Here is a 24,445-nt window from a genome sequence, read left to right on the forward strand (position 1 = left end):
TCATACAAGGATCAAACAAAAAAATTCAAAGACTAAAAACTGTATAATTTTGATTTTCCATTGAAGTTGATTTTCCATTGAAAAATTTCTTGGATTTCGTACAAGGTCATATATGACACATAATACATTGACTGGTGCCACAAATTCTCGTATAATGTAGTCAGAGGACTTAATAAATTATTATATCGCCTTTGCAATCCAGATTTGATTCTTTGTGTGCGCTAAAAGAATAACTTTGTGGTTTAAACGTATACAGAAAACGAATATGACGTGATATGCATTTTTTCTTGATTAATTTTTTTGATAAATGAGCATTTATTTGTATAAACTGGCTTCAGAGTATGTCAAAAATTTTGTTATTTGTTTGGAGTTACTCTTTTATGTTGTGCCCTACTTGCAATTGATATTGTACGTTAGGGTCTTTTGGAGGAACACAATGTGATGTCGGGGTATCATATATGTGATGCCCTACCGAATAAAAACAAATAAACATAAATGGTTACAGATTTTCAAAAATAGATGTATGATTCTTCGTATTCACACTAGGATCATATATGATTTCTTGGTAATCATACAAGGATCATATATGATTTCTTTGGTTTCATACAAGGATCGTACTAAGAAATCAAATATGGACAGTATGAAATCATATATGATCCTTGTATGAAATCAAAGAAACTTCAACCCGGGTCATTCGTTGAAACTTCTACCCAAACTCATATTGATAATCGCATTTCATATTGAATATCTTTGCAATTCTAATTTATAAATAAATTAAATTTTTGATATAGGGACTCAGTTAACATTTTTTTAGCTTTAGCACTGTATTGTACATGTTTTCTGCAAACGGGTACTGCCTCCAATTGTAAAATTCCTCAATCCCTAAAACTTTGGCTGCTGTTCGACGAATCATCTGTCTCGGAAAATCTCGACGACTTTCCCAAATTAAATAGTTTCCCGGTTTGGGGGAAAGCATGAGATAGCTATCATCTCCGTAATCAAGGAAACCTGCTGTCGCTTCTTTCGCGTTAGAACTCGATCTGATTTCAATTGCCGGTTTCGCGACCTTGAGAAACTCTGAAACCACTTGATCAATATTTTCTGACGTTTTCATCGGTATCAAATGAACATGAGCGTGATCAATGCATGCGCTTCCGAGATCAGGTCTTTGCGTTATTCGAGACATCGCAGAGCAGCTTGCCGATAAATCAGAATTAAGAGAGTCCGAGTCTGGAATCAAATCAGAATCAAACGAAATTCCATGCTCGCCAACAATTAGCGGTCCATAAATTTGCCCAACTTGTTTTCTGAGGGCTTCAATGAAATTCAAAAAATGTCCTCTCTTTCCATAAATCCACTCGAAGTGAATTAAGCTGTTCAAGTGTGTTCTTGGTATAGCAAGGGTATATCCCTCAATGAAACAGCCAGCAGCTGGTATTGCAAACAAAGTACCACAACTGCTGGGTTTAATGAAGATGTTAATCCTCGTCAATCGGTGGTGTTCGGAGGATTGAAATTCGGTTTTATCCCTGTGTTAGAAATCTTGTTCAAATATATCTATTGCAAAAATTTACGAAAAAAGTTTTTTTTGCTACATTTGTTTACATGTCTTTCTTTACAGCAGATGGTGTGACCAGATTGAACCAAAAGTTCATCCCATTTTTTTTAAAATCACCAAAGTACTAAGGCAGAATCGATAGTGGCTTTTTAGAGCCTTAGGTGTCCTATAGAGAGGTCTACTCATTTCCGTGCGCAAATTAGACTTACAAAACATTGGCATGCAAACAAACATGAGTCTTCTCAGTCTATGATTGACGGCGAACTCATAGAACAGATTCTGGATCTTTTCCGTTTGTGCCCCCACCCCCCCCCCCCCCCCCCCTCGTACGTTTTGCGCCCCTAGTTACAGAACACGTGCCATTACATAGTAAATCATCATATAAAATATGGCACGTGAGTATGGGGGTGCAAATAATTTGCACCCACTAAGCTGGGGGGGGGGGGGGCACACACGGAAAAGATCCCAGATTTTTATCTGCTGCATTTGTCAAGGATAAAAAATCTTACGTTGATTGCATTTTGCAGCTAGCAGCCTTCCAATTTCTTGTGAACTTTTCTAGGTGAGGTTGCAAGGTGTCTTCAGTGAGCCCATTATCAAGTCAGTTGCCAGATGCGAAGCTTTTCAGCAAGTGAAGTCCTGTAAAGCACCAGCTGGCCCCTATTGTCTTGTATGAGTGATACTATTAGTGTGATCTGGAAAAAGCTGTTTCACAAAGGAGCCGGTCCAGTTATTACAAGTGAGCTATTAATTCCGCCCACGAACAAGAAGAATGACATAATAACAAAAAGAAAAAAATGTATTAGGGATAGGGAAAAGCAACAATACAAACAATTGAAAGTTAAATTCGAACAGAGGCAGAAAAAATCTTCAACAGAGGCAGAAAAGCTTAGGGGCAAATTGTCGGTTGCAATAACTTCTTAGTTTTGACAACCGAAATCAAACTCCAGAGCATCAATCATTATGTTATCAAAGCGCTTCAGGATTTCTTCAACCTCAGCAAAGCAAGAAGCGAGAGCTCCGGGATAGAGCTCTGTGTTGACGAAAGGGTTCATTTACAAGAGCTGGTCGGAGATGCGCTTTTTTCTTCGCAAGGTGACGGGTTCTCAATTTTGTCTGCTATCCGTTCTTGAAATTGTAAGTTGAATATATGGCCAATGATGAAATTTTTTGCTCCGCCTTTATTAAATTGATTGCTAATACTTGGCTCTCACAAGTATAGGCGGATGATTTTCCGCGTAGAGGGGTATTATGAGAAATCAGTTTCCTATTGAGTAAAAATTCTGAGAGTATTTGCAATACTGCAGTTCAATTTTATTTGAGCATTTCATTTAATGAGATTTTTTTGGTTTTTGTACTGCAGAAACGACTGATACAATTTAGACACAATTTAGACACAGACATTAGACACAATTTTCTGCGCATCGTGTATTGCATTTTTTTTTATTTTTTTGAGCGGTAAATTTGATCTTTTACATCTAATTGTGTTGGACGTAGGCGTTGAAACTGTAAGTAAAATTGACCGTTTTTTTAAGACTCTTTAGGGTCTGTGTTTAACTTAATAAGATACTTGTTTGCGCTGTCTGCCAAGGCGAGAAAAATTGGAGTTCTCCAAATTTCTGGTTCAAAGGGAAATGTGGTCAACCTTTGGAAACATCGCTCTCTGAGCATTATACTGAAGGACACTAAGCTTCTTTATTTTAACGACCCGAAGAGGAGTAACGGTAATCATTTTTTTAATTCGGTGGCTTTTCTTCTCAGAGGATGTATATTCAAAACTGCATGAGAAAAATAGTGTTTAGTGCAGTCTGCTGATTTAATAGTCAAAAACAGAGCAAAAGAAAGAGAGAGAGAGAGAGAGAGAGAGAGAGAGAGAGACAGGTTTTTGGTCAAGCATCATACCAAGAGAGAGAGAGAGTGTTGTAAGTGTGATATAATTGTCGCCCAGCAAGCGAAAATTTTCGATCAAATGAGGCTTTTTCAAAAAGGTTTTTTAGTTTAAGCACTAATTTTCTTAGGCAATGTCGCGACTGCTCAAGGCTCTCAGCGGAACTGAAATACCACTGCTTGGCTCTCAAGCTATACGCCGGCCTGGTTCTCTAATGAATCAGATTGTCTCATAATCTCATTGAAACCATCAATTGCTTGGTTATTTTAAAGTATTGTAACTTCAATTTTGATTAAAGTTAAGAATATCCTTAGTAATAATCTGTCTTCAATCTTGTGCTGAAGTTTAAAAGGCTTCTATCACTCAATTTCCCGTCTCAACTAACGACTCATTTGGGTCCTGGTCACAAGCAGAGGTTGATGACACTAAGGATGTTTGATTTCCACTCCCTGTGGTTTGCGGTTATTGTTTTAGCGTGCCTCGTTGATGTTATTTATTCTTGTTTAAAGCCGTAAACCAATCCGTAATAAAACATGACTTCACAATTTAAGTTAGTTCTGCGCGAGTTGAACCTAATTTTGCTCGCAGCTGTTCCAATTTGTCACACAATGCTTGCCTGTGGTAGTCGTCTAACCTTTCTGATCCCAACTCCTCTTCCAATTTTCTTGCATTGACATAAAACGATATATGTTTGGCCGTCATCTTGTAAAGTCGTATTGTGTTCTCTCGACAGTTGAAAACGTAGCTGCGATATTCTTCAATATCTTAAAGTTTTTGTATTTTTCAATTAACCAATTTGACTCTTCTCCTTTTTGCCCAACTTTGGTGTCTGCATCGAAGTGCCGTAAGTAGAATGGCTTCAGGAGTTGCCTACATTGTAGGTGTCAAAGAAGCATCAATGTCTGTTTTTTGTTTTTGGCAAGGTGATTTTGTGATTTTCTACAACAACCAGATGTCTCTCAATCTTTTTGAGCAATTCAGCCTTCTCAATTTTTAGCCTCTTGAATTTGCCGGACATCTTCTGGTCAGAAGATTTTCAATGTCTGTCTGGACTCTTTCCAACTATCTGAGGATTTCGTTCTGGTTCACCAAATAAAAATGGGATTTGTTACTGTTTGTGTTGTTGACCGGGCTGAGGGACCAATTATCAGGCTGCTTAAAAATCTCAGGGGAACCCAAATATCACAACCTTGAATTTGTCACTATTGTGAATTTTAATTGAAGTTAAGAATTTCCTTATTGATTATCTATGTTCAATCTTGGGCTGAATTGTGTAAAGATTCAGCCAAAGAGTAATGTTTGCTAAATTCCTGTCAAGAAAGCTCAACTAACCTTAAACTCCGAAGGTCTTCATATCAAGCAAAACTTAGGACAAAAGACCAAAAAGGATTAAGAAAAAATTATAGTCCAATCTAAAAGCCAACTGTTCTTTGTGACAGATTCTAATGGTTCTAAAAGTGATATCATTACACTATTCAATCAACTCGGTTAAAGTAAATTATCATATAAACATCATCTATAAATGCATTGCTACTCGTTTCGGATTGGTTAAGTCAATGTTTGTAACTACTTCAAAAATTTCCTTTGTTGACATAAGCACAGATTGTTATTACTTAACGCAAAACGCCTCAAATAAGTGGCACTTGAACATAAAGTGCAATTTTTCACTATATCTGTGCTAAGGGCCACACTTGTGGGCTTCATGCCATATCGTTCGTTGGGTGCATGAGTTTTTTAAAGATTACCCTAACCATGTGTTTTTATCTCTGGTTTCTACCATTTTTGAGTTTTGATAAGTAATGTTTTTTAATTTTCAAAAACTATTTCTTGCCAACTGTTGGCTCTTGCCTACGATTTGAAGTGGCAACAACATCCCCCCCCCCATTGTTTTTGATCCCGGAGACACCATCGTACAATACTGGCGCTAACTTCACGACTGGCCGGTACAGCTCTCCCTGTGCCATTTTGACTCTCATTGACCGCATTTTACCGTAACCTCCAGTGATTATTTCGATTATTTGTCCAAATTTCTACTCACAGTGTTTCACAGAGTCATCTACTAGCCATACTAACTTGCCTTCTTTCGGGCCTCGCACATCGTCTTTTGACCACTTTGACCTCCATTGGTCTAATGATTGGTTCCATTGTGGAAGATACTCTCGAGTCCATATTCGCGAGATCAAGTCGTTATGAAGGATTTTATCATGTCATGGTAGCGCTCACTGCATGGCACGTATGGTGCACTCGAGTTCTCTCGTCTTAACAAGAGATGATTAGATGCGAGACTATGAAATTTTCAGGGTCGTCACAGTGTTGTGCCCAGTATTTCGTCGGTAAAGCTTCGACTGTCCAGGAATGCAATCATGACTCTCCTCCAGCTTTGTACCAGTCTCTCCCAGACTTCACCAAAGTGTGGAGCTCCAAAATGTGAGTACGAAAGTCAGTTTCAATCTTAGCTTTCTGCCATGCAACCTTGAATGACTTCAGCTCGTTAGCTGATTTGGGTAGTCACGTCTGGCAATGAATCTTGATTTTGTTGCTAGACTTGATCCTGTGTCTAAAGGCTGTGCTAGTTCGAGTGCTGCTCTGGTTGTTAGACAGGTGAAAAAAAACACCATCTCGTCATTGATCCTCTTGGAAAACTAATTTCGAAGGTTGCGAAGCAGTCAATATTGTTATAGGTAATGGCAGCATGTGTTAATCCAGTGATAAGTCTGCCATCGGTGGATGAATTGCGTTGGCCTCTCGACTTGATGATCCTTGATGCATTTATTAGCCCGAAGATCTAGAAATCTTGTTAGAGCATGTTTCTTAAGTATTTTGCGCCCTCATGTAGGTTATCCTGGTGCGCTCTCTCCAACAGAAGTTGTACAACTGTATGTTCATTTGTCAATAATATGGGGTGAGTGGTGTTGTAATCGAGGTTTCAACGCTTCTGTCAATTTTTCGCTTGAATTGCTCTATCGTCTTCTATGAATGGTAACAATTTGGCAAAACTCAATGCTTTCAGGATTTGGTTGCTGCTTGTTATCGATTTTGGACCATTCTGGATGCTTTCGGTTTTAACAAACTGAAATAAATTATATCTTGCTTTGTGGATTTCATCTGCTTTGAGAAGTCCCTTCTGCTTTGTCTTGAATCTCAAGCAATAGTCAATAAATTTTTAATTCCATTGAAACTGCTGTATTGTCTCCAGTCAAACCATTGATCCATTTATGTCTCTGTTTCTATGGTACTGTTGACTTGCTCAGGTTCAAATTTTTCTACATTGCAACACACAAACTCATTGAGGACTTCGAAGGAAATACCTTTGGTGGGAATATCGGGTGGTTTTGATGCCTTTAACATGTCTCAGTTGATGCATTTAAGAGTTCTGCATCATTTCGGTAGCTCTGTTGCCATCAAAAAACTGCTGTTGTTTGTGAGCTGATTTTAGGTACTGCCACCTTGTTGATTAATCTGTACAATGATAGATTTTGTCAATTTTCACATCATGTTCTCTCAATATCTACTTTCTGAGATTAACTTCGTAAACTGTGACATGAATTTCTTACTGCAGAACCGTCGTTTTTTTATAGGTGCTACAAGGCATTTTCCTTTCACATAGGTGAGTTTTAACTCCGCATCAATTTCTGCAGATATGCCACAAAGCACATTGGTTTTTTCACGTGTCAGAAAAAATCTGCAGTCTCGAGTTTGTACATTCACTTTCGAAATAATGTGGATTTATCAACATCGTCCTTATTTCTCTCAACTCAGAGCATCAATCGTTGAATATTTTTAAGAGCTCTGCTGACAACTCTTTGTCCGATACTTGTCATTATGCTGTCCAAATGCTTTTAAGTAGAAAATACGTCCTTGTGGTTAAAGGTGCACATATTTCAAACTTGTCGAACAGTGCTGAGACAAAGGGTACCAAAATTCTCTGAGTTATGGAGCTTCTCTTTTGCTGGAGCTTCTTGCTATGATCCACGACAGACTATGGGTCTGTCTGTTTCGACATTCCAATTTAGTTGAATAGATTGAGGATGATTGCTGTTCGGCCTCGAAAGTTTTCGCAACTTTGGTTGACGTGTCCGCTTCTGGGAGTCTTGACTTGACCTCAATGTCACTCGTTCTCCATTTCTTCAAATTTTATCCACTTTTGCTGAAAATTTTTTGTAGATTTCAGCTGCTCCTTGGGTTTTTCTGAGAGACTTTGAAATAACTTTCTCTTAGAAATTTTGCTGAACAGTTTTGACAACATTTTTCTCGACTTTCGCGTTTTCTTTCGCCACTTGATGAAGCTTAATTTGCAAAGGTCGGCAATTTCTAGATAAAGTCATGGATTGTTGCAAACTCGTAGATTTCTATCCTCTGCTGGATCTTCTCGCAAGAGAAATTGTAAGCATTTGCTGTAATTGCCTGGGACAGCAAATTGAGGAAACATCGCTTTGATTTTGGTTGAAAGCACTATTTGGTGTTTGTAGAAGCGAAAAGAGTTTCCTATCAGACTCTGCAACAGGTTTGGTCCCGAAAAAGTTTCCACTTGAGAGTCAGTCCTTGATACTTTGCAGCCGCGTTACACACTCTTCTGACATTCGCGAGGTTTTACGGGTTGATGACAACGTGGTGCGGCACAAACTATTGAGGCCTGGCTCTGGCACCCTTCAATTTATACTGTTCACCTTTATGAACATAACCAGCTCTTACGTCAATGTCTGTGGTTCCTAATAACCTCTTTGCAACGTATCATCTGTCTGCAGGCGTTGTTCTAGAGAGTTAAGTGGCATTATAGCAGAGCAGAAGTTACTTGGTATCATATCAACTTCATATCATTCATGAGTGAATCGAATTGTTTGCTCCAATGTCTTGATAGCTCTCTTTTCATCTTTCGAATGACCGGTGACATCACAGTTTGATTCGAAGGATCCGATGTGGCACCACTTACTGAACTGGCTTGCTAACCATTGAGGCTAACTCTTTTCTGCTATTGAATTTGTTGTTGAAGCAAGAGTTGCTGCTTGCTTCGCCGGTTATGGCCCATCTTATTTTCGATATCACAACCCATGTTGCAGCTTTTTGTCTGAACTCTTGAATTCTAATGGGTGGTGGATGACATAACAGGCTTGACCAAGAAAACCTTCAGTTTCATTTTTTTTGTAGCTCTGATTTGGCAGGTTCCTCAAATGTGGGTGGCGATCATTCAACCGTTGGCGATCTACAATCTGGTCACCCAACTTCAAGTTCACGAAGGCTAAAGTTGAATTTCTAACAGTTTCTAATCTTTTTTCTTGTTTTTCTGTTTGCTTGAGTGCGCATCTTTTTATTACTCTCAAATAGTTTGCGACGCCTTACTGGACGCCTTACGAGCCTTAGTGGACGCCTTCTCGCTGGCTTTTCCGTAAAAAACGGCTAGTATGTGCATGCTGAGCTGAGATTCACTTAAGATTTACAGTATACTGCTAACTGTTTTCTCGAGAGTCGGTTCATAAAGTGACAGGAGAAAATATTTCCGACTTGGTGACTTTTACCTTTACTTTTGCCTTACTTAAAGTAATTTACCTTAAATCTTAATCGATTACAGTACATCTGCCCTACCTGTACTTTAAGTGATAATGCATTTGTTCGCCTGAACTGCTATTGAGGCTGCGCAACTTTGCTCGAAATTTATCTGAAAAAATAAAGACTCCCTCAACAAAGAACCTGTTTTTACTCTAATTTGCCGTGAACGTACTTTATTTAGTTACCATAGTTACCGGTAGCCATATTATTTTCATAATTTTGCGTTAATTTACCCTATTCGTTCAACCTAACCTACCTCAAGCTTAGGGTAAAAATTTGAATTTATTGAAGGCCAATTCAAAGAAATTTACCACAACCGTTCAGGTAACCTTTGTATGTGATTTTAAGGCAAGTTGGAAAAAAGTGAAAGGTAGTACGGCCTGAATTTTTTAGGTAGTAAGGCATTAATTTTTCCAGTAACGTTCGGTTAAAGTACGCACTATTTATGTTGAGTTAGGAAAAATAGTTTTATTGTAACAGTTGAGGTGAGTTAAGTTGTTTTTATGGTTAAATTACATTAACTTTTTTATTGTTTTCGGGTAAACGGACTGGAAAAACTAAAAAGTTAAAAAAACAGCTATTGAGAATCATGATAAAATGTTTGAGCAGCGATTTACTTGAGCGCGACTGAAGAAATGAATTGCCTTTAATGTTTAGCAAAACAATGTATAAAGTTAGAAAGAGTGCGTTGAATAAATAAAGATTCTGACCATTCTACTAATTATATCTCTAAACGTTTGAAAGAATTGCTTTTTAAAACGTTGATAACTCGTTTATTATTTTTCACAATAGCTGCGTTTTTTCCAAAGCTTATGCGTTGAGTGCACTGAAAATGAAAAAGAAACAAGTCACCCTATAATTCACAACCATTCCTGGCCATATTTCAAACATTCCTGGCGCTATTCACTAAATTTAACGCTTAAAGAGTAACTCTAACGCACTGCTAAAAAATACCCGAAAGGACGAAGGGTTTATCTAAAACTTCTGTATTCTTGTAGCCTACTCTTGGTCCTACTTGGTGTTGTCGGGAGAGCATCAAACGTTTAAACCCACAGCTATAGATATAGTAACACCTAATGGGCGACGAGACAACAATCTGATGCAATTGGATTGTGATAAATATTAAATGTTAATCTTAATAAAACCCAAGGCACTTCTGCATCAGAAATGAAAAAAAATTGCAATTCAATTTTATTCACTAAAAAAGCGTTGAAATCAGTTTCCAGAGAAACAAATTGAGAATGAAGCAAAATACAGACGTTAAAAGAGTGCCGGAAAAAAACAAAAATTATATTACTCACTGCATCTTTAGTTTTGATAGAATGGCAAAAACATTAATCGCAACTTTGGAAAAACAATTTTGAATTGAAGAAAACAAAGTCATTTTATTAGGAGAAAGAAGTACAGTTGGTCTACAGATCTCAAAGTATGTAACAATTTTTTTTCCTTTTTATTTCAATTTTTTGCGCAAAAAATTTCATAATTACGTTACCAAAACGACCTTTTAGTCAATCAGATTTGCTTGCTAAGGTCAACATTGTTCGCTCTCCGTGTTCTAAGATTAGGTTGTAGGGGATTTTGCGACCGACCAACTGAACTCTTGTACCTAATTCGAGTAGTCGTGAGAGTATCAAACGTTTAAACCCACAATTATAGATTTAGTAACACCTAATGTGCGACGAGATAACTTTCTGATGCAATTGGGTTGTGATACATAATAATTTTTAATCTAAAAATGACCCAAGTGGTTTCTGAATAGGAAATGAAAAAAATCGCAATACAATTCTATTCATTAAAAAAATTGTTGAAATCAGTTTCCAACGAAACAAACTGAGAATGAAGCAAAATGAAGTCGGCAAAAGAGTGCCGGAAAAAACAGAAGTTATATTACTCACTGCTTATTTAGTTTTGGGCGAATTGCAAAAACAATAATCGCAACTCTGGAAGAACAGTTATGAACTGAAGAATAAAAAGCAATTTTATTAGGAGAAAGAAGTACAGTTGGTCTACAGATCTTAAAGTTTGTAACATTTTTTTTCTTCAATTTCTTGCGCAAAGAAATTAATAATTACGTTACCAAAACTACCATTTAGTCAATCAGATTTGCTTGCTAATATCGACATTGTTCGCTCTCTGTGTTTTAAGATTAGGTTGTAGAGGATTTTGCGGCCAGCAGTGCCCATAAGGGAAACTAGTTCAAAATTGCTAAATTTTGGAAAATCCGTCATTGACATCCAACGTTGACATCCGACAGATTCAAAATGTTGTGAAAAGTCCAAATTCACAACTACTGATGAATTCTGACAAAAAGTTTGTATGAATGTTCCTCAGTAAATGCTTTTTTTTTAAATTTTTTTTTGTTTTTGTTCGGGTATAGGAACTGGAAAACCTCATGGGTAAAAGCAGAACTATTGTGTATCATGATGAAGTGTTAGTGCAGCGATTTGCTTGAGCGCTACTAAAGAAGTGATTTGCCGGTATTATTTAGCAAAACAATGTTTAAAGTTAGAAAAGTTGCTCTGAATAAAAAACGATTCTGACCATTCTACATTCTAAATCGCCATAAATTTTTGTGAGAAACGCTTTTTTAAATGTTGATAACTTGGTTCCCTTTTTTCACAATAGCTGCGTTTTTCCAAAGCCTATGCGTTGAATGCACTGAATAAATTTTCTTTGAAAAAAAATTTTGGTTTTTGTGAAAAAGAAATAACTCTGTCATTCAAAAATCATTCCCCAACATAATTCAAACATTCCTAGACATGTTCACTAAATTCAACGCTTGAAAAAACATATTAATCACTGGTAAAATTACCCGAAAGGACTAAGGGTTAATCTTAATTTTCTGTTATTTTGTAGCCTACTCTTGTACCTGCTTGGAGTAGTCGTGAGAGCATCAGACGTTTTAACCCCCAACTATAGATTTAGTAACACCTAATGTGCGACGAGATAACTTTCTGATGCAATTGGATTGTGATACATATTAATTTTTTTATCTAAATATAACCCAAGTGTTTTCTGCATCAGAAAGGAAAAAAATCGCAATACAATTTTATTCAATAAAAAAGCGTTGAAATCTATACTTACTGCATCTTTAGTTTTGGGGGAATTGCAAAAACATATTCGCAGCTTTGTAAAAACAGTTTTGAACTGAAGAACAAAAAGGAATTTTATTAGGAGAAAGAAGTACAGTTGGTCTACAGATCTCAAAATTCGTAGCAATTCTTTCTTTTTTTCTTGAATTTTTTGCGCAACGAATTTAAGAATTAATTCACCAAAACTACATTTTAGTCAATCAGAATTGCTGGCTAATCTTGACATTGTTCGCTCCCCGTGTTTTAAGATAAGGTTGTAGAGGATTTTGCGGACAACAGTTCCAGTAAGGAAAACTAGTTAAAAATTGATAAAATAGGGAAAATCCGTCGTTGACATTCAATACTGACATCCGATAGATTCACAACATTGTGCAAAGTCCAAATTCACAACTACTGATGAACTCTGACCAAAATTTGGTTTAAATGTTCCTCAATAAATGCTTCCTTTTAAATTATTTGTTTGTTGTTTTCGGGTATTGGAACTGAAAAACCTAAAAAGTATAAAAAGAACTTTTGAATATTATGATGAAGTGTTTGAGCAGCGATTTTTTTGATCCCAACTAAAGAAGTGATTTGCCTGTAATGTTTAGCAAAACAATGTATAAAGTCAGAAAAATTGCTCTGGATAAAAAAATGCTTCAGACCATTCCACATTCTGAATCGCTACATTTGTGTGGGAATTGCTTTTAATTGTTGATAAATCGTTTCACTGCTTTCACAATAGCTGCCTTTTTTCCAAAAGCATATGCGGTGATTGCACTGAAAAAATTTTTTGTGTTGCGTGAAAAAGAAATAACTCACTGCTATAATTCACAACCAAGTCCCGGCTATGTTTCAAACATTCCTGACCATATTTGCTAAATTCAACGCTATAATTCAAAATTCGCTAAAAAAAGTACATATAAGTCACTGCTAAAATTATTTGAAATGATGAAGGGTTATTCCTAAATATCTGTAGTTTTGTAGCCTACTCTTGTACCTGCTTGGAGTAGTCGTGAGAGCATCAGACGTTTTAAGCCACAACTATAGATTTAGTAACACCTAATGTGCGACGAGATAACTTTCTGATGCAATTGGATTGTGATACATATTAATTTTTTATCTAAAAATAACCCAAGTGTTTTCTGCATCAGAAAGGAAAAAAATCGCAATACAATTTTATTCATTTAAAAAGCGTTGAAATCAGTTCACAGAGAAACAAACTGAGAATGAAGCAAAATGAAGTCGGCAAAAGAGTGTCGGAAAAACAAAAGTTGTTTTACTCACTGCATCTTTAGTTTTGGGCGAATTGCAAAAACAATAATTGCAACTCAGGAAGAACAGTTTTGAACTGAAGAATAAAAAGCAATTTTATTAGGAGAAAGAAGTACAGTTGGTCTACAGATCTTAAAGTTTGTAACATTTTTTTTCTTCAATTTCTTGCGCAAAGAAATTAATAATTACGTTACCAAAACTACCATTTAGTCAATCAGATTTGCTTGCTAATATCGACATTGTTCGCTCTCTGTGTTTTAAGATTAGGTTGTAGAGGATTTTGCGGCCAGCAGTGCCCATAAGGGAAACTAGTTCAAAATTGCTAAATTTTGGAAAATCCGTCATTGACATCCAACGTTGACATCCGACAGAATCAAAACGTTGTGAAAAGTCCAAATTCACAACTACTGATGAATTCTGACAAAATATTTGTATGAATGTTCATCAGTAAGTGCTTTTTTAAATTTTTTTTTTCGGGTATAGGAACAGGAAAACCTCATGGGTGAAAGGAGAGCTATTGAGTATTATGATGAAGTGTTTAAGCAGCAATTTGCTTGAGCGATACTAAAGAAGTGATTTGCTTGTATTATTTAGCAAAACAATATATAAAGTTAGAAAAATTGCACTGAAAAAAAAACGATTCTGATCATTCTACATTCTCAATCGCTAAATTTTTGTGAGAAACACTTTTTTAAATGTTGATAACTCGTTTCAAATTTTTCACAATAGCTGCGTTTTTTGCAAATTCTATGCGTTGAATGCACTGGATAATTTTTTTTGAAAAAATATTTCGGTTTTCGTGAAAAAGAAATAACTCTGTCATTCACAAATCATTCCCCAACATAATTCAAACATTCCTAGCCATGTTCACTAAATTCAACGCTTGAAAATACATATTAATCACTGGTAAAATTACCCGAAAGGACTAAGGGTTAATCTTAAATTTCTGTAATTTTGTAGCCTACTCTTGTACCTGCTTGGAGTATTCGTGAGAGCATCGAACGTTTAAACCCACAACTATAGACCTAGTAACACATGATGTGCGACGAGATAATTTCTGATGCAATTAGATGGTAGTAAATGTCTTTTTTTAAATCTAAATAAAACCCAAGGGGTGTCTGCATCAAATATGAAAAAAATTGCAATACAATTTTATTCATTAGCAAAAGTGTTGAAACCAGTTTTCATAGAAACAAACTGAGAATGAAGCAAAATGAAGTCGGCAAAAGTTTGCCGGAAAAAACAAAAATTAAATTACGCAATGCATTTTTAGTTTTTAGGGAATTGCAAAAACATTAATCGCAACTTTGGAAAAACAATTTTGAATTGAAGAAAACAAAGTTTTTTTATTAGGAGAAAGAAGTACAGTTGGTCTACAGATCTCAAATTTTGTAACAATTTTTTTTGTTTTTTCTACACTTTCTTGCGCAATGAATTTAATAATTAAGTTACCAAAACTACAATTTAGTCAATCAGATTTGCTTGCTAATGTCAACATTGTTCGCTCTCTGTGTTTTAAGGTCAGGTTGTAGAGGATTTCGCGGCCAACATTGCCCATAAGGGAAACTAGCTCAAAATTGCTAAAATTATGACAATCTGTCATTGACATCCAACACTGACATCCAAAAGATTCACAACGTTGTCAAAAGTCCAAATTCTCAGCTACAAATGAACTCTGACCAAAATTTTGTATAAAAGTTCCTCAGTAAATGCTTTTTTTTATGCTTTCGGGTATAGAAACTGGAAAAACTAATGAGTAAAAAGAAAGCTATTGAGTATCATGATGAAGTGTTTGAGCAGCCATTTGCTTGAGCCCAACTAAAGAAGTGATTTGCCTGTAACATTTAGCAAAAAAATGTATAAAGTTAGAAAAGTTGCTCTGAATTAAAAACGATTCTGACCATTCTATATTCTAAATCGTTAAATTTTTGTGAGAATTGCTTTTTTAAATGTTGATAACTCGTTTCACATTTTTCACAATAGCTGCGTTTTTTCCAAAGCCTTTGCGGTGAATGTACTGAATAAATTTTTTAGAAAAAAAAATCGTTTTTTGTGAGAAAGAAATAACTTGCCGCTATCATTCACAAATCATTCCCCACCATAATTCAAACATTTCTGCCATATTCACTAAATTCAACGCTTAAAAAACATGTTAATCACTGGTAAAATTACCCGAAAGGACGAAGGGTTAATCTTAAATTTCTGTAGTTTTGTAGCCTACTCTTTTACCTACTTAGAGTAGTCGGGAGAGCATCAAACGTTTTAACCCACAACTATAGACTTAGTAACGCATGATGTGAGACGAGATAACTTTCTGATGCAATTGGAGTGTATTAAATACTAATTTTTAATCTAAAAAGAACCCAAGGGGTGTCTGCGTCAAACATACAAACATACGTGCAATACAATTTTATTCATTAAAAAAAGTGTTGAAATTAGTTTTCAGAGGAGAAAAACTGAAAATGAAGCAAAATGAAGTCGGCAGAAGGGTTGCCGGAAAAAACAAAAATTATATTACTCACTGCATCTTTAGTTTTGGTGGAATTGCAAAAACAAAGATCGCAACTTTGCAAAAAAAGTTTTGAACTGAAGAATAAAAATAAAATTTATTAGAAGTACAGTTGGTCTACAGATCTCAAAGTTTGTAACATTTTTTTTCTTTTTTTACTGAAATTTTTGCGCAAATAATTTAACAATTACGTTACCAAAACTACATTTAACTCAATAACATTTGCTTGCTCCCCGTGTTTTAATATTAGGTTATAGAGGATTTTGCGGACAACAGTGCCAGTAAGGAAAACTAGTTAAAAATTGATAAAATTGGGAAGATCTGTCATTGACATCCAACACTGACATCCGACAGATTCACAACGTTGTGAAAAGTCGAAATTCTTAACTACTAATGAACTCTGACCGATGTTTGGTTTAAATCTTCCTTAATAAATGCTTTCTTTTAATTTTTTTTGTTGTTTTCGGGTATAGGAACTGGAAAACCTAAAAAGTAAAAAAAAGAGCTATTGAGTATCATGATGAAGTGTTTGAGCAGCGATTGTTTTGAGTGCAACTAAAGAAGTGATTTGCCTGTAATGTTTAGCAAAACAATGTATAAAGTTAGAAAAATTGCTGTGGATAAAAAAATGTTTCGGACCATTCCACATTCTGAATCGCTAAATTTTTGTCAGATTAGCTTTTTTAATTGTTGATAACTCGTTTCACTGCTTTCACAATAGCTTCGCTTTTTCCAAAGCCTGTGCGGTGAATGCACTGAGTACTTTTTTTTGAAAATGTATTTTGGATGCGTGAAAAAGAAATAACTCGCCGCTATAATTCACAAATCATTCCCGGCCATATTTCAAATATTCCTGTCCAAATTCACTAAATTCAACGCTTAAAAATAACATATAAATAACAGCTAAAATTATTCGAAAGGACGATGGGCTAATGTTAAATACTGTAGTTTTGTAGACTACTCTTGTTTCTACTTGAAGTAGTCGGGAGAGCATCAAACGTTTAAAACCATATTTATAGATTTAGTAACACCTGATGCCGAACCAGATAACTTTCTAATGCAGTTGGATTGTGGTACATATTAATTTTGAATCTAAATAAAACCCAAGGAATTTTTGCCTCGGAAATGAAAAAAAAATGCAATACATTTTTATTCTTTAATAAAATGTTGAGATCAGTTTCCAGAGAAAAAAGAAACTGAGAATGAAGCAAATTGAAGTCGGCAAAAGGGTGCCGGAAAAAACAAAAAATTATATTACTCACTCCATCTCTAGTTTTGATGGAATTGCAAAAACATTAATCGCAAGATTGGAAAAATAGTTTTGAATTGAAGAATAAAAAGCTTTTTTTATTAGGAGAATGAAGTAAAGTTGGTCTACAAATCTCAAAGTTTGTTACAATTTTTTTTTCTTTTTTTCTTGAGTTTTTTGCGCAGAGAAATTCATAATTATGTTACCAAAACTACATTTGAGTCAATCAGATATGCTTGCTAATGTCAACATTGTTTGCTTCCCGTTCTTAAGACTCGGGTGTCGAAGATTTTGCGGACAACAGTGCCAGTAAGGGAAACTAGTTCAAAATTGCTCAAAATTGGGAAAATCCGTCATTGTCATCCACGCGGCCGACAGATTCACACGTTTTGAAAAAACCAAATTCACAACTACTGATGAACTATGACAGAAGTTTTATTCAAAATTTCCTCAATAAATGTTTTCCTTTAAATCAAGGTCACTGTCAATAATATCCGGAAATTTACGTCAATAATATCTGCGCTATGGTGTCTACATTCCGCGCTTTAAACGTCACTGATATCTGCAGTTTTTGGCGTCTTTGTCAGTATTATCGAGTTTGGTTAAATCCCGGGTCTTATTATCTGCAATTTTAATGTCACTATTATCCGCGGCTTAGTTACAAATTAGCTAAGTCGTTTCAGTTGTTTTCATTTTCTTCACTTTTTGTTTCAGATAGAAAGAAGTGAAACGGTTGCCCTTAAAATGAAGGGAAACGATTGTCCCTAAAGAGAAGGGGTAGATTCTTAGTTCATCAAGAGCTGATGAAAAATCATAGAGAGATAACTAACAAAGACATAAAGTATTCGACGAACAAAAATTGATGAACTATGGCAGAAGTTTCGTATGAAAGCCCTAAAAAAATGCTTTCTTTTAAATCCAATAAAAATGGAGCAAATTATAACCCCGTGTTTTAATCTTTGTTAGCTGATATGAGAAAGGCCATCTGAATATTACCACTATGTGAAAATGATGCATGTTTTTCATGATATTCTTCATATCTACAAATGACGGACTTGTATCAATCTAATCAAAAATGGATTCAAATTGAAACGCTCAGAGGATAGAAAATTAAGTCAGTAGAGCTTTATAAGCGGAAGAAAATTATCCAAGGACTGAGGAATTTCCTTTAAGATAATCAGAAGATTAATTTTTTCAATAATATAAAACAACACTGAGGTATTTTCTTAAAAATATTCAAAGAGCTAGTTTTATCTATAAAGGAAACAGCAATGAGTGCGTTCCTAAAAAAATCAGAATACAAATTTTATCTGCGAAAAAAACAAAACTGAGAGATGATTTTTTTAAAGTTAATCAGTAGACTAATGAAATCTTTAAACTAAAAACCAACACTGAGGGTTTTTCTAAAAGTAACCAAAACGCTAATCTTCTCTGTAAAGAAAAGAGCACTTAGGTTTTATCAAGGTTTATATTCGAAACGTCTCATAAATTCTACTTTGTGATGGTAATTAGTGTGTGAGGTCGTTAAAGTGATCACCACTAAGTTCAAATTCACTGTCAGCCCCAGTCGATTTCGAATGGTTATCTTGCAAGATTCTGGCAGATTCTGCCAGAATCTTGCAAGATTATGCATAATCTTGCAAGATTTCTGCCAGAATCTTGCAAGATAACCATTTTTCTGCCAGAATCTTGCAAGATAACCATTTTTCTGCCAGAATCTTGCAAGATAACCATTTTTCTGCCAGAATCTTGCAAGATAACCATTTTTCTGCCAGAATCTTGCAAGATAACCATTTTTTGCCAGAATCTTGCAAGATAACAATTTTTCTGCCAGAATCTTGAAAGATAACCATTTTTCTGCCAGAATCTTGCAAGATAGCAATTTTTCTGCCAGAATTTCACAAAATAATCATTTCGCTGTCAGAATCCTCTAATATATCCACTTTTTTGCACAAGATCCTACGAGATGAATTGACTAATGCGAGTAATTCTGACAGCAAATCTAAAGTCCTTCGAAGCTCAAAAAATGGCAAAATGAAGATAATCACATTTTTTGGGCAATGGCAAAAAAAAGTTAAGCGTAAGGAGCTGAATTAAATGAAAGGAAGCAGTTTAAGATGCAAAGACTAATATCATATAATTTTTCCATCAGAAAAAGTAATCTAGACGTGTAGTTTCGTAAATTTTGATAAAGTTGAAAAAAACAGTTTTTAATAGTAATTTATTTTGTGTTAACAGTTCTCAAAGGCAGATTTTAATTTGTTTTCTTCAGATAATTCATATTTCCAGATTCAAAATCAATTTAAACTCATTATTTTTTTAAAAAAAAAACACGCAACTGATTACAAATAATAAAGTATGGTTGTTTTTTCGGTGGTATTGAAAACTAATTTTTCTATTTTAAAAATAAACCACTGAAATATATAATTCTCTTCGAAGCAGCAAACAAAGTTACGATTTATCAATCACGTTGAGCAATTTTGGTTATGCTTTTAATATGGCATGTTCTACATATCAATTTTACAATTTTAATGTTGTTTATCTCTTAGTAGGCTGTTACAACAAATCGAAAGAAATCTATAAGTGCGCGAGCAAGACAAAATAAAAAAAAACGAAACAGTTTTTATTTTTACGAAGGCGGATGTCGCATTAGAAATCTGTTGAGATATGTTTCAATAAAATTTCACCACCATTATTATCAGAGTGCAACGTAATTGCCATTATTCGTGAAATAAAATTAATAAAAATTAATTACTGGCTGCCAATGCTTTCTTCAATAAAAATGTTCAATCATCTTTGCACAAGTTTAGTAAAGGTTATGCGTCGGACTTCTTGGAAAGGCAGCTGTTTGCTATGCGAGCAACAGGCACCTGGGAGTCAATTTTAGTACCCGCCATATGCTGAAGGGCATTTGGTGAAAAGTCCAAACTGGGGAAAAAGTGTACAGGATTCCCACGCTTTATGATTTTTTTCAAAACTAAAAACAACTATATTAGTTGAGAAATCCTCTATTCTTAGCAGCTAAAATAATCTTCCGTATCACCGTTTTCATCTGAGTGCAAGAAGAGGAAATACTTTTCCCTTCTCAGTTGTCAACAAAGCTGACCAAAATGTAAGAAATGAGCAGAATTGTGGTGAAAGAAACTAATAACAATATTTATTATTTCCTCCAATACATATTAGAAATGTCAAAATACAAATGAGGAAAACCTAATGCGAAAAAGTAAAAGCAAAATTCTAATTCGAAAAAATGCAAATGGCAAGGAAGCATTGTACGGTTATAAGGTTATGTCATTATGTAAACTTGGAAATGATATTAAATTAGTCACCTGAAAAGCGATCTAAAAAGTTTATTTTTTTTGCGCAGCTATTTAACATTACGTCGACAACCCTACAAATCAATTCTTTCTGGGTTTGCGGACATGACTGAAAACTTGTCACCAAGTCTACGTGGAGAAATTTGTTTGCTTAAACCTAATGGAAAGGCAGCTGTTTGCTATGCGAGCAACAGGCACCTGGGATTCAATTTTTGTACCCGCCATATGCTGAAGGGCATTTGGTGAAAAGTCCAAACTGGGGAAAAAGTGTACAGGATTTGGTTAAATTGCGAACAACAATGACAAAAAATAGCTGAGTAACCTTACAAAATTCCGTCAGTGATCTCAAAATTCAAAATGTCAGGTTTTCGTGGCAATAAGGTCGCAAATTTGTGAGCATAGATATCATCATCATTGGTTTTACTTTTGAGCGTGCGTAGTTCATTTTAATTTTATACCTTTGTATAATAGATTTGTAAGCCTTGACAACAATACGAAGATTATTAGGTTTTTCATTACTTCCCTAAGTTATGTTTGCTAATCTAGATTAGCAAACATAACTTAGGGAAGTAATGAAAAACCTAATAATCTTCGTATTGTTGTCAAGGCTTACAAATCTATTATACAAAGGTATAAAGTTAAAATGAACTACGCACGCTCAAAAGTAAAACCAATGATGATGATATCTCTGCTCACAAATTTGCGACCTTATTGCCACGAAAACCTGACATTTTGAATTTTGAGATCACTGACGGAATTTTGTAAGGTTACTCAGCTATTTTTTGTCATTGTTGTCCGCAATTTAACCAAATCCTGTACACTTTTTCCCCAGTTTGGACTTTTCACCAAATGCCCTTCAGCATATGGCGGGTACAAAAATTGACTCCCAGGTGCCTGTTGCTCGCATAGCAAACAGCTGCCTTTCCATTAGGTTTAAGCAAACAAATTTCTCCACGTAGAATTGGTGACAAGTTTTCAGTCATGTCCGGAAACCCAGAAAGAATTGATTTGTAGGGTTGTCGACGTAATGTTAAATAGCTGCGCAAAAAAAATTAAACTTTTTAGATCGCTTTTCAGGTGACTAATTTAATATCATTTCCAAGTTTACATAATGACATAACCTTATAACCGTACAATGCTTCTTTGCCATTTGCATTTTTTCGAATTATAATTTTGCTCTTACTTTTTCGCATTAGGTTTTCCTCATTTGTATTTTGACATTTCTAATATGTATTGGAGGAAATAATAAATATTGTTATTAGTTTCTTTCACCACAATTCTGCTCATTTCTTACATTTTGGTCAGCTTTGTTGACAAATGAGAAGGGAAAAGTATTTCCTCTTCTTGCACTCAGATGAAAACGGTGATACGGAAGATTATTTTAGCTGCTAAGAATAGAGGATTTCTCAACTAAGATAGTTGTTTTTAGTTTTGAAAAAAATCATAAAGCGTGGGAATCCTGTACACTTTTTCCCCAGTTTGGACTTTTCACCAAATGCCCTTCAGCATATGGCGGGTACTAAAATTGACTCCCAGGTGCCTGTTGCTCGCATAGCAAACAGCTGCCTTTCCAAGAAGTCCGACGCATAACCTTTACTAAACTTGTGCAAAGATGATTGAACATTTTTATTGAAGAAAGCATTGGCAGCCAGTAATTAATTTTTATTAATTTTATTTCACGAATAATGGCAATTACGTTGCACTCTGATAATAATGGTGGTGAAATTTTATTGAAACATATCTCAACAGATTTCTAATGCGACATCAGGCCTTCGTAAAAAAAAAAATGTTTCGTCTTTTTTTTATTTTGTCTTGCTCGCGCACTTATAGATTTCTTTCGATTTGTTGTAACAGCCTACTAAGAGATAAACAACATGAAAATTGTAAAATTGATATGTAGAACATACCATATTAAAAGCATAACCAAAATTGCTCAACGTGATTGATAAATCGTAATTTTGTTTGCTGCTTCGAAGAGAATTATATATTTCAGTGGTTTATTTTTAAAATAGAAAAATTAGGTTTCAATACCACCGAAAAAACAATCATACTTTATTATTTGTATTCCAGATTCAGTATTTTAAATCACGATTATTATAATTTTTTTAGGTTTTCCAGTAAAGAGCAAGATTTTAAAAACCCCTGGTCGAAAATCCTCCGATTTTGTTGTAACAGTGAGGTGTTCCGTTTACGGGTGGGAACTGATGTAACAGGACACCCTTTAAGTACCGAATTTTGTGCTCCTCTTTGTGGATATGTAAAAATTGTGTTCAAGCAACAGTGCTTTCTGCATCAAAAATTGAACTGTTTCATAAAAAAATGGAACGACGAAAGAACCTACTTTTAAAGCTCAGTGGCTTATTCATATACATAATTGTGCAAAAAATTTAGCTCGCTTTGAAAAAAGTAAGGTCTACTTCTTTAATTAACAATCTTAATGTTTTCTAATTTTACATAAAGATATATCTCTAACTGTACATTGCTTCTTTGTTATTTGCATTTTGTTCTTGTCTATTAGAGGAAATTAAAATTATTTTATATTAGGTTCTTTCACCACATTTTTTTTCATTTCTTACATTTCGGTCAGCATTGTTGACGACTGAGTAAAGCAAAAGATTTTCCTCATCTTGAGCTCAGATGAAAACGGCGATACGGACGATTATTCTATATGTCAAGAATCGAAGATTTCTTAACTGAAAGAATTATTTATAATTTTGAGCAGAAATACCATAAAGGTTGGAAAAGATTCCTGTTCAATTTTTCCACCAGTTTGGAGTCCAAAAGCCTAGCAGGTGGAGGGTACCAAAATTGATTCCCCGGTGCCTGTAACTCGCATAGCAAACAGCTGCCTCTCCAAGAAGTCCGGAGCATAACTTTCACCAAATTTGTGCAAAGCTGATTTCGCATTTTCATTGAAGAAAGCATTGCTAGCCAGAAATAACTGTTTAACAGATTGATTTCACGAATAATGGTAATTATGATGATTGTAATGATGGTGATTTATTAATAAATTATATCTATCTCAACAGAAATCGAATGCGACATCCGCCATGGTACCAATAAGTAATGTTTCGTCTCTCTTTTGCTCTTTTGCTTTGTCTTATACGGCGCTTATATATTTAATTCAAGGCACGTGAACACCACGGCAAATCTACAATTGTTATGTAAAACATACCATATTGGCCAAATATCCAAAATTGCACAATGTGATTGATGAATCATTAATTTGTTTTGCTGCTTCAAAGAGAATTAAAAGTTTTAGTAGTATATTTTTAACATTGAAAAACTAACTATCACCAAAAAACCAATCGTACTTTTATCATCTGTAATGCATATCGGTATTAATAATCACGATTAATATAACTGTATGGGTTTTCAAGCGAAGAGCAAGATTTATAAAACCCCTGGTCGAATGTCTAATACGAACTCCTACCATTTTTTTTGTAACAATGAGTTATTCCGTATACGGTGGGAAGTGATTTAACAGGATAGCCGTCAGGTACCGACTTTTGTGCTCCTTTTTGTGGATTTGCAAAAATTGTGTTAAGTTTAAGCAACAATGTTTCCTGTATTAAAAAAAAATGAACGGTTTCATCAAAAAAATGGCACGAAGAAAAAACCCAATTTTAAAGTTCGGTGGCTTATTCTTAGAATGATAAATCAGTTCTCAGTAATAAAAATGTGATTCAAAGTAACATATGCATTTTTGTATAGCTGAATACCAAATAGATTGAATTGTTGAAAAATTTCAATCAACAATTTTCACTCATTGTAGAGAATTGTAAATGCCCGTCCAGCGTAGAATGTGGAATTAAAAAGACAAAGAGTTATCGAGGTCTAAAATTTTGTGAATATGAGACGTAATTCAGCTGTTTTTATCCACTTTTTTGGTATATCTCTAAAGTTATAAGAGCGCGGAATTGTTCAATCCGTTTTTGGCCAGAATTTCTGCTAAATTTTTCAAAATTCAGACATTTTGTCAAAAAAGGAACCAAATTTTCTTTTTTAGCCCTCCTGCTGCCATATTCCTCTTA

At 34.9% G+C, this 24,445-nt stretch overlaps 1 protein-coding gene across 3 annotated transcripts; it reads right to left on the reverse strand.

The window, feature by feature from the left end:
* Positions 1–660: 660 nt before the first annotated feature.
* Positions 661–23,551, reverse strand: LOC142348442 (uncharacterized). Of its 3 annotated transcripts, XR_012760735.1 has the most exons (3): positions 23,140–23,551; positions 2,068–2,197; positions 661–1,529 (listed from the first exon to the last, which is right to left on the reverse strand). XR_012760735.1 is itself a non-coding variant. In XM_075399800.1 (2 exons), the coding sequence occupies exons 1-2, from the start codon at positions 23,334–23,336 to the stop codon at positions 800–802; spliced, it is 927 nt and encodes a 308-aa protein (XP_075255915.1). In that variant the 5' UTR covers positions 23,337–23,551; the 3' UTR covers positions 661–799. The 3 variants fall into 3 exon arrangements, 1 of the variants encoding a protein (XP_075255915.1); XR_012760734.1 differs by lacking the exon at positions 23,140–23,551 and having other exon boundaries at positions 2,068–3,433; XM_075399800.1 differs by lacking the exon at positions 2,068–2,197.
* Between the last annotated feature and the right edge of the window lie 894 nt (positions 23,552–24,445).

The sequence above is a fragment of the Convolutriloba macropyga genome, chromosome 10, assembly GCF_964194025.1.
Source record: "Convolutriloba macropyga chromosome 10, txConMacr16.3, whole genome shotgun sequence".
Classification (NCBI taxonomy): Eukaryota; Metazoa; Xenacoelomorpha; order Acoela; family Convolutidae; genus Convolutriloba; species Convolutriloba macropyga.